The 10,344-nt window shown below is 62.4% G+C and overlaps 1 protein-coding gene across 2 annotated transcripts; it reads right to left on the bottom strand.

The window, feature by feature from the left end:
* Positions 1–129: 129 nt before the first annotated feature.
* CCDC183 (coiled-coil domain containing 183) lies at positions 130–9,080 on the bottom strand. 2 transcript variants are annotated; one of them, XM_086684551.1, is made up of 14 exons: positions 8,916–9,080; positions 8,374–8,495; positions 7,830–7,907; positions 7,453–7,620; positions 7,131–7,235; positions 5,112–5,234; positions 3,717–3,842; positions 3,549–3,615; positions 2,900–3,000; positions 2,140–2,300; positions 1,700–1,868; positions 1,515–1,622; positions 1,348–1,444; positions 130–597 (listed from the first exon to the last, which is right to left on the bottom strand). In XM_086684551.1, the coding sequence occupies exons 1-14, from the start codon at positions 8,983–8,985 to the stop codon at positions 479–481; spliced, it is 1,614 nt and encodes a 537-aa protein (XP_086540677.1). In that variant the 5' UTR covers positions 8,986–9,080; the 3' UTR covers positions 130–478. The 2 variants fall into 2 exon arrangements, with proteins under 2 accessions (XP_086540677.1, XP_086540678.1); XM_086684552.1 differs by having other exon boundaries at positions 3,561–3,615.
* Positions 9,081–10,344: the final 1,264 nt, after the last annotated feature.

The raw sequence follows: 10,344 nt of genomic DNA, 5'->3' as shown, positions 1-10,344 counted from the left end.
TACGGGGTGCCGCGAGGGCCAAGAGGGTGCGCGCATGCGCGGCGGAACGCGAGCGGAAGCGGACTTGGCCGGGCGCGCCTCTGAGGGGCGCCGCGAGTGCCCCGGCCGTGCGGCGGGATGGGGGTGTGCGCATGCGCGGGGCAGTGGGCCGGAGGTGCGCGCGGAGCCACGTCAGCCGGCCGGCCGGCCTTCGGGGCGGTCCCCGGGCTCGCAGAAGGCGCTCGACACCTGTCCGCTTCCTCGCCGGACCCGTCCCCCCACCGCCGTTCACCCCCTAACCCTGGCCCCTCACCCAGCACCACACGCTTCCGCAGACTTCCCAACGTGATCCCCCCACGTCTGCGTCCCCGCAGGGTTCATTTCCGAGACTCCTCTCCCGCGGTCCCCCCCGGCAGTCCTGGAAAAATGTTTATTTGTGTAACAAAGCGCCGGCTGCGGGGCGGGGGCTGCGGGGCGGGGCAGGGGCTCCTCCTCCGGGTTACTTCTTCTTTTTCTTGGCCACCTTGAGCCTCCCCTCGATCAGCCGCCGGGCCTGCCTCTTGATCTCGGCCCGCGAGGGGACGTAGCTGTGGTCCACGTCTGCGAACTGGAAGGTTTCTAGAAAGGAGGTCCAGGAGGAGGGCAGCTGCACTCCGCAGCCCCTCTGCTCCAGCGAACTCGCTTACAGTGCGGGCTTTGTTGGCCTGCATCCATCACCCGGGCAGCTATTAGCAATTTTTTCTTATTTTCTATCTTCCTGATGCCCTGGCATGTGGGGTCTTATAGACCCGGGGAGAGGCTGTCCCCTCGCAGGGCTAGCCAATCCTTAGAGACAGCAGAAGCCTCGCCCGCTGGGAGCGTCTCTCCTGCAAACCGAGCGATCCAGAGCCCACACCCCCCAGCCCCCTTTCTATGTCACACTCTCACACCAGGTCAATAATCCTCTGCCTGAATCAACCCAGGCCCAGGCACCAGACAACTGGGGACGGCCCCTACACGGCAAGCCCACTGGAATTATTCCAAAAGCCCATCCGAAGCTGTTTACCCTGCCCTCCCCTGCCTTTCCCACAGAAACCCCCATAAAGGCTCTGGCCTCGGCCTTCCCCCTGCTCCTCTCCGCCGCCGCCTCGCGGGCAGTGATGCTCCCATGTGTCAGGAAAGTTAGTAAATTCTCCTTTTGACAGCAGCAGCCTCTCCATGTCCTCACTAAGTCCCTTCCGTGAATTAAAATCCCATGGGTACAAGAGACACACCTGTCTGTCCTCATAGCCCCCCTGTGCCTCTAGGCTGTCCTGGCCAGAAAGAACCATCTGCCACACGCCCCCTCCCCAATGCCGGGCGGCCTGGCCCCCAGCCCCGAGCCTGTACCTATCACATCGTCCTCCAGGTCTTCAAAGCTGATCCTCTGGTTCTGCTTCTCCTTCAGAGTTGAGGACTCCAGGGTATCCCTCACCTTTGCGTTGACCTGCAGGGCACAGGGCACTGTCAGCTCCAAGGGTACATGGGACGAATAGGCACCCCCAGCCTCGGGCTACCTCCTCGGTCCTGGACAGCGCCTGCAGTCTGTCGGCCAGGTACAGGAGCTTTCCCTCACAGTATGCCAGCTTGCTGGACACGTCGAGGGTGTTGGAGAGCACTTCTTTCTGTAGGCCCGGAGAAGGGTCTCATCTCTACCCTGGGACCCTCCGTGCAGACGGCTCCGCCCCACTGTGGCTGGTACCTGGGCTGTGGGCAGCGCAATGCCGATCAGCCGGGCGTAGAGGTTGTCAATGCCCATCTGGATGGTCAGCAGCAGCTTCTGGCTCTTGGTCATGTTGGAGTAGGCCAGCTGGAGCCTTTCTTCCTCCTCTCTCAGCATGTCCTTCATTTTCTTCTCGACAGACTTAAAGCTGTTGAGGACGGTGGGGAGCGAGGTGGCACAGAGTCGAGGGCAGGCGGCCACAGACCTGCATCGGGTGTCGTGCTAAACTCGGGGGCTCAAGAGCTCAGATGTGGGCACGTGGCATCGCCCGGCTGGGCCTTCGCGGCCCACCTGCCAGGCTACCCACAGGCCCGTTGGCAGCCGACACACTGGGCTCTGAGCCGGGCCCCGCCCACATGGGCTGTTCACGAGGGCCCCACTGGGTGGCCCCGGGGGAAGGCAGGGGCCTCCTGGGGTACCTGGCCGAGCTGGGCGTCTGGCGGAACTTGAGCGCGGTCTCCTCCGCTGCCAGCTTCTTCATCAGGGCCTCCAGCTGCACCCGCCGCCGCTCGCAGCCCTCCACCTGCAGCCCGAGGTTCTCTTCCGTGGTCCTCTGAGCCAGGAAGCGGCTGGCGATGTCCTGGCCGGGCCCGTGGGGAGAGAAGCAGGTGTGGGCCAGGCAGGCATGGGCCCCCCCAGAACTGGTTTCTTCCGGGGTCCCCCCCAGCGGTCAGGAACGATGCTGACCGCGGCCAGGCACTGGGTGAAGCGCTTTATGTGAGGCCCCGCGTGTCGCTCACAGCACGAGCAGAGAGGGCAGACACCCCAAGGCAGAGGCAAGGAGATCACCCCTGAGAGACTGCCGGGGGCTCTGAGCCACTCGTCCAAAGTCAGGGCCGTGGATGGGAGCTAAGCTTACTAATAATAAAGCCAGATCGGATTAAACGGAAGGGCCAGGCAGTGTCAGCCTCTCATTGTGGTCCTGGCAGTTTAGGAAGGGACAGGATCGTAGGTGAAGGTCTCGGCATTTGGATCCTCCCTCCAGTCCCAGCGGGTCCTGTGTGGCCCTTGGAGTGTGGCTCGGATGTGCCAACCCTGTCCCGGCGTGCTCTCTACTCTCAGCCGTGAAGCCACGGCTCTGTGCCCACGTTCATTCAAGAGGTACCCGCGGCAGGCTTTGGGCTGGGGCGGGGGCCCCCTTCCTTCCACCCACACCCCAGGAGTGCCAGGGGGCAGTACCCAGAGGTGGGAGCATTGCACAGCCATCTTCACTTTCTCCACCAAAGCAGTCACGTCTGTCCGGTATTGGATATCAGCCTGGGAGGTCTCTCTTTTCCTCACTGGGCAGAGCAGAGGGGAAGGGTGGCCAGCACGCAGGAGGGTCACGGGAGCTTTGCCCGAGGCCATCAGACATCTCCTTGCGTGCCCAGCTGAGCGGGTGGCTGTCGGAGTTCCCTGCATTTTGCCCTGCTCCCCCCGCCCCCTCAGCTGGCCCTTCAGGGACGCCCCAGGGCAGCTCCATCTGGCGGGTGCCTGGCACGGGTGCTTCCTGGCACTTCTCAGAGGCAGCACGGGGACCCGGGGGGCTTGACACAACCCTTCTGAGGAATCACTGGGTGGTCGAGCCTTGGGGGGCCAGGGGACCGCACCGTTAAGTGCATTTCACGGCTGAGAGAACTGGGGGGTCGAGCACACTCAGCAGGAAGCCCAAGGTTGGGAGCAGTGCGTCGCAGAGTGGGCTGTGGCTGCTGGCACTCAGCCTCTGCGGGTTAGTGGGGACAGGCAGGGGCCCGTCTGTCTCCCTCGCCCGGCAGCCCTCGCAGAGACCTGAGTCCCTGCCGGCCTTTTGGGACCCTGGCTGGGGGCGGGCAGAGAGCTGAGCGGTTACCTTTCAGGTTACCTTTCACGGTTTCTGCACCCACGAGACTGGAGGGGAAGTCCAAGTCCCGCCGGCCCTGGGAGGAGGGGGAGGAGGGGGAGGAGGGGATGAGCGACGTCTCCTGCGGGGGCGGGGCCTCCCGCCGCCGTGCGGTCCCTGGGTCCCGCAGGGACTCACCCTGCGGAACTTCTCGGTGGTCTCCTTCGTGTGGATCTTGTCGATCAGCTTCTTCTGCTGGTTGAGCCGGTTCTCCCGTGCCCTGCGTTCCTCGATGAAAGTCGCCTCCGCTTGCCTCATGTTCATCTGGGGACGCAGGCGGTGGGGCAGGGGTACGTCTCACCACCGCTTCCGTGCTGCTAAGTCCGGCCGGCCGGCGGTTTCAGTCCCGATCTTCTAGGTTTGGGACTAGTGTTGGAAGCTCTCGGCTGTCCCCTTCGTTCTAACGTGCCAGGCCTGCGGCTTTCGTAGTCCTTCCGGCCCTCCGTTCTCCTCTCTGGACGCCTCTCCCACCTGGCCCCTGGGGGTGCTGCCTTCTGCAACTGCAGCCTCGGCTCAGGGACCCCGTTTCTCTCTGTAGCCTGGGCCCCCCGCTGCCTCAGCCGGCTCCACTGACAACTCACTGGAGTGATGCCCCAGTCTAAAAAGGAAGTCAGCATCTTCCCCCAGGCCCCGTCTCTTCCCGAGTGTCCTGCTTTGGCGGCTAAATCTATCATCCCTCCACACCTGCCCTTGCGTCCTGCACGCTGCCCTCCCCACCCCCGTCCACATCTGACTTGGCCCCACACGTCATCGGGTGACCTTTAGAGGCTTTGGGGCCCCAGTGATGACCAGGCACCCAGCTCTACTGCTGGTCTGTTCCATGCAACCAGGATCTGGACTCTGCTCACCCTTAGCCTCTGCAGCCAGAGCATGGCCGTTTTTGAAATGCAAATTTCTCCTCCCAGAGCTCCAGGTTGGGTGGGGGGCCAGCACCTAACCCCCCCCCCCCCCCCGCCCCACTGCCTCCACTGGTTCAAAGGCTCCCTTCCTCTGCACCTGCTCTGTTCCAGCCAGCCGTGCCTCCTTTGGCCCCGTTATGCCCCAGGACCTTGGTTGTCCTTCGTCCTCTAGGGTTGGGACCGCTCGGTTATATGCAGAGCCCTACTTGAGCACTGCCTCCCTTAGCAGCTAAGGGCCCCCCAGTGGCCCCACATCACGCACTCGTCTCTGCAGCACGGCCCAGTGGTTGTGTGACATTTCTTCATGGACCGCTGATGGTTCCATCAGGAGGAGGATGCACGCCTGACTTACAAGGGCTTCGAGGAGGCCTTGGTGCAGACCTGGTGAATGGATGGCCTCTGCCTGCACCGGGCTAACTCTCTCCCTCCTGTGTCTACCTCTTGGCTTCCATGCCCAGGGGCGACTCTTTCTGTCCAGGGGCCTAGTGTGTGAGCAGAGCAGGCCAGTGAGGTGGCTGCTGGGTCCCTCCAGTGATGGTGGGCAGCGCAGGCTGTGAGTGTCCCTGCAGACCCTGGGCCAGACAGGTCAGAGACAGGGACCTGCGGGATCCCCAGGCCTGGGACTTGAGCTCACCTTGACCTCATCTGTAATCATCATGGCATCCTGGGACATGACGATCATGTCTGACAGTTCTGAGCAGTAGTCACCCACGAGATTCTGCAGCTTGTCCAGCCCTGTGGGGTAGCTGGCCAGTTCCTGCATCGAAAGGGGCGGGAGCAGGTGGGCACAGAAACCGATGGCCCCAGGGCTCCAGGCCAAGAAGATGCTGCCCCTCACTCCTTACCCCAGACAGTGTGGGCCCTGAGGACACTGGAGGGTCCGGCCTGGGGCCCCAGCCCCCACCAGGCACAGAGCAGGGAAAGCACCGTTTCAGGAGGGCAGACGGCATTTCCCTGGTGGGCCTTCCCACTGCCCAGGACACTCAGACACACTTCCAAGGAGGCTGTGATGGGGGTGTGGCACCGGGTGAGCGGTGACTGTGCCCCACCCCGGGGGAGCCTGCGGCTGGGGAGTGGCTGCTGTCTGAAGCATAGCAGAGGGGCTCGAAACGCGGACGTGGGGTCAGAGACTAGGGCTCAAGGCCAAGGCTGCCCTGACCAGCGGGCTAGGGGGACTTGGGAAAGCCACTTCACTTCTGAGTGTGCCCACCTATTGATAATTGGTTCTTTCACAAGGCTGCTGTCAGAATCTATATGTAATGAAGTATTAAGCTCAGAGCCAGGCTCGTATATATCTAATATATCTTAAAAAAAAATTCTTTTTTAATGTTTATTTATTTTTGATGGAGACAGAGACAGAATGTGAGTGGGTTGGGGCAGAGAGAGAGGGAGGCACAGAATCTGAAGCAGGCTCCAGGCTCCAGGCTCCGAGCTGTCAGCACAGAGCCTGACGCGGGGCTCAAACTCATGAGCTGTGAGATCATGACCTGAGCTGAAGTCGGACGCTCAACCGACTGAGCCACCCAGGCGCCCCAATATCTAATATATCTTGACCCTTAGTCGTTTGTTGTTAATAACTACATAATGTAGAATTTCCCTAGTTTTTAAAAAAAATACAGATGACCCCAGGAGTTATTTTTAAAAACTGCGTATGTTCTGAAAAGAACATGCCCCCCGGGGGACATAATTGGTCACATGAAGGAGGTCTGGACTCCAGGTAACAGCCGGAGTGGGGTGGTGGGCCCAAGAAGGTGAGGTGTGCAGGGCCTCGGCTGAGTCTAGCAACAGGGGGCTGAGGCAAGAGGGACAGGCAGGAGGACCGTGACACCTGCCTGTGCAGCTTGGGCAGAGCCTGGGGGGCTGCGACCCCAGCCAGGAAGAGTGCCGGTGTCTGCCCATCCCACCACATCTCTACCTGTCACCTGGCTCGCTGCGCTGCCCTCCAGGACTCCCCCTGCCCCAGCCTTGGGGTGAGGGAGTGTGGACAACTTCCTCGTTCTCCCTGTGCCCCTCCTCCTCCTGGCACCAGGGCCCCCACCGTCCAGTCCTCCCATCTTCTGGTCCTCTTCCTCCCCATGAAGAGGCCTTCCCTCCCGGTGGGACTTGTGGCCCCTGGGGGCCTCCTCCAGGCCTCCTCTGCTGGGGGCAGGGCGGCTGGCTTAGAAGAGCTGGGCAGCAAGCTCCAGGTTACTGGCCTGCCGTCTATGAAGTCCCTCTGGGATGAGGGACCTTCTGAAGGCTCAGGGCCCATCTTCTGCCCTCGGAGGCCAGGCAACGATAAAGGATGGGGCAAGATAAAAACCGAACCATCAACTACGTGCAAGAAAACCCAAACAATTCTGATGTGTCCCATAATATGCCTTTTTGAAACAGCAAATTACACGTTCTTGATGGAATGTTTTCCACCTACAGGTGCAGGGTGTCCCTGCTCAGCTGGGGCCTCAAGCAGGGCTCTGTCCCAGAGGCAAAGCGGCCTGGAGGAGAGTTGCAGCCCCCTCTCCACGGGAGGGGGTGGTGGTGGCAGGGGTGGCCCTGCCCCGGAGGCTGAGGTCCCCACTGAGATCCTAGGCTTGCGTGCAGGCTGGGGCCTGACACTCCCGCCCTCCGGGCCAGATGACCTCCCTGGGCTGAGGTGTGGGGCGAGGGGGCTCACTTTCTTCAGATAATCCAGCAGGTCCACGTACAGCAGGTAGATGTTCTGGCTTGCGGTGATCTTGATCACGGTCTTTTCAATGTTGTTCTCCAGCTGGCGGATGACCTGGGGGTCGCCCGAGGGCACACGGTGCTTTGGGACAGACCGCGTGGATGCCCACCTGGAGGCCGACCGGGGAGGCTGCGCTTTCTTCCAGGGAGGGTTTGCCCGTGTGGCTTTCTTCCAGCCCCGCCGTCCAACGGAGTCCCATCCCTCTCTCCCGGGGCCCCGCCTCCCGGAGGAGCTTCGCCCCTCCCACCGGAGGCCCCGCCCCGCCCGCCACCTGCCGCAGGCGCTGCTCCTCCTTGGTGTTGTCGGGCTGCCTCCGCAAACTAGCCAGCTCCAGCTTCATGCTCTCCAGCTTCTGCTCCCGCCGTCGCACCAGGTGGATCAGTACGTTGTGCACGTTCACGCGGTCGAAGACGTACTTTCGCAGCTTCTCCCGCGCCACCTGGGTCGGGGAGGGCACGGCCCGCGCGTGGGTGCGCAAGGGGCCGCGGGGACCGCGCACAGCGGGGCTGGCGGGGCGGGACCCCTGGGATTGGGAACTCGCTCTGCCCGCCACCGGCTCCGCAACGTGGTTTAGTGGTGGTGGTCGGGGTGGGGGGGGGGGCGGTGCGCTGGCCGGGCGAGGCCGAGGGATCCCTCCTGCCACCTTACCTCCATGGAGCAGCGGCAGTGTGCCAACCTCATGGGAACGTCCTTCCCGCAGGCCCTGGAGATGGTCTGCTGGTCATACTGCAGAGCGGTGGTGGCTGAGCTGGGACCCCGGTCTCCCTGTGTACCCCCAGCCACCAGTCCCTCCCTCCAGGCATTCTCCCCGGGCCTCTCTAGCCTGTGCTAGCCCAGCAGCGAGGGCCCATCCAGGCTATCCCAGCTCAGAAGTGATGGGAGTCAGGAGAAGAGGACCCAGGTCTCCCCTACATGGCCAGAGAGCCAGAGGGGCCCCTGATGTAGGGGGAGCCCAGGAAAAGCTCCCCATCAGGCCCACCCTGCCATCTGGGGTGGGCAGTGGGGAACCTGCCCATCGGGCTTGCTGGAGTGACAGGTCCTGGGGAGCCCCTCCCCAAGATGCCCCCTGGCTCCTGAGAGGTAAGAGTGGGAAAAGGGGGAGGTCCTTGTTGTCCCCTTGTGTGTGGGCCTGTTTCAGCATGTGCCCATCCCCAGCCCGTGGTCAGCAGGGAGGGGGAGCAGGGCTGCTCACCTTCTTGGCCAAAGCCCAGTCCTGGGCCCCACGGCGGACGGTGCTGTGCAGGAGAGCCAGCGTGGCTCTGTTCTTGACCGTCTTCTCCTTTACGGCCTGGATCTGCAGTGCCCGGCATTGCTCTGGTGGGGGGAGGGGAGGGGCACGGAGATGCTCCTTCCTGCCCCCACTCGAGGGCCACAGGCTTCACTGCCCAGCAGTGCTTATCTGGATGGCTCTTAGTGATGGCTGTGCTGCGCAGTGGGGGACGTGAGGTGGCAGCCAGAGGTGGGCGCGTCCTGTGATCCCTTCCAGACCCAATGGCCAGAGAACGTCCCCTCTGGCTTTGGGGCTCACTGTGCTCACAAATCTCCGTGAAGCCCCCTGCATGGCAGACCCTTTTGATCCCTCCTCTCAGGTCTGTTGGGGGGGGTGGGTGGGGTGGCCGCTAGCCCTTGTTTGCCCTGGACCGGCCCTGTGTTAGATCTGAAAGCCCCTGGGCCCTGCATGGGGCCAGGCAGGCTGGTCCATTGCGGGGGGGGGGGGGGGCGTGGAGGGCTCACCCTGGAGCCGAGTGATTGTCTTCAGCTCCTGGATCTGCCCCTCCACATCTGCCTCGCTGCATGCCTTCATGGTGGCCGTCAGGGTCCTCCAGGCCCCCGTGCAGCTCCCGCCCTCCCTGTCCTGGGCCTGTTCAGCAGAGCCACAAGCAGTTCACGTCCCCGGAATCTCAGCCCATTGTGATGGGGGCCGAGATTCTCAACCACGGGGCCCTGGAGATCCCGGCCCACCCTGCCCCCTCTCTGTGCCCCCCGCCAGCCTTGGGGTTGCCCCCTGCATGCTCGGGTCAGCTGCTGTCTGCTCAGGAGCACTGCCGGGGTCAAGGCACTTTCCATAGGGAAGTGATTTGTGGTGATTTGACACGGCACCCCACGCCAGCCCCCTGTACCCTCCCCATCCCCTCCTACCCCAAGGCTGTCCTCCGCTGAGCCTCCTAAAACCTCTAATCTCTGCCTTATGGGATCTCCATTTCTTCACCCCACCCCAAGCTCAGATTCCACACCCGGGGCGACCTGGCTCACGAGACCTCAGCTGTCAGCCCGGACGACCTCACCCCGCCCTGACCTCCACCTGCTGCCTGGAGCCCGCCCTGCTCCACCTCCACGTTCCCGGGGCAATTCCCGGGTCTAGTTTCGATGCCGCTTACTCCAGGCGGGGTCGTGTGCAGCCCAAGCTTCCCGTGGGGTTAAGCGCTCCGAACACCTGCCAGCCTGGGACCCTGAGGGAGGCACACCGGATGGGTTGCTTTTTCCAGCGGCGCCGCATGGATTTGCAGGGGCCGCCACAGCCAAGTGGCAGGTGGCTGAAACAATGGCAATTGCTCGTCTCGCATCCTGGAGGCCAGGTGTTAGCAGAGCTGGCTCCTCCTCAGCTTGTAGGCGGTCATCTTCTCGCTGTGTCCCCACATGGCCGTCCCTCCGTGCGTGTCTGTGACCTCCTCTCCTAACAGGGACACAGGCCGGAGTGGATCAGGGCCCACTTCGTTTCAACACAACCATTTCTTTTTTTTTTTTTTTTAATTTTTTTTTTCAACGTTTTATTTATTTTTGGGACAGAGAGAGACAGAGCATGAACGGGGGAGGGGCAGAGAGAGAGGGAGACACAGAATCGGAAACAGGCTCCAGGCTCTGAGCCATCAGCCCAGAGCCTGACGCGGGGCTCGAACTCACGGAGCGCGAGATCGTGACCTGGCTGAAGTCGGACGCTTAACCGACTGCGCCACCCAGGCGCCCCAACACAACCATTTCTTTAAAGGCCTGATCTCCAAGTGCAGTCATGTTCTGAGGTCCTGGGGGTTAGGGGTCCAACATGTAAATCCGGGGACCCCACTCATGACCACGGCCTTCACTCAGATATTGTCACGTGCGGGTCCTCCACGACCTCACACAGACCTTTTCGGCTTTCTGGTCATTGCCAGTTTTTTTTTTTTTT

The sequence above is a fragment of the Puma concolor genome, chromosome D4, assembly GCF_028749965.1.
Source record: "Puma concolor isolate L17-30 chromosome D4, mPumCon1.1.hap2, whole genome shotgun sequence".
NCBI lineage: Eukaryota > Metazoa > Chordata > Mammalia > Carnivora > Felidae > Puma > Puma concolor.
This window is presented reverse-complemented; position numbering and strand designations above follow the sequence as displayed.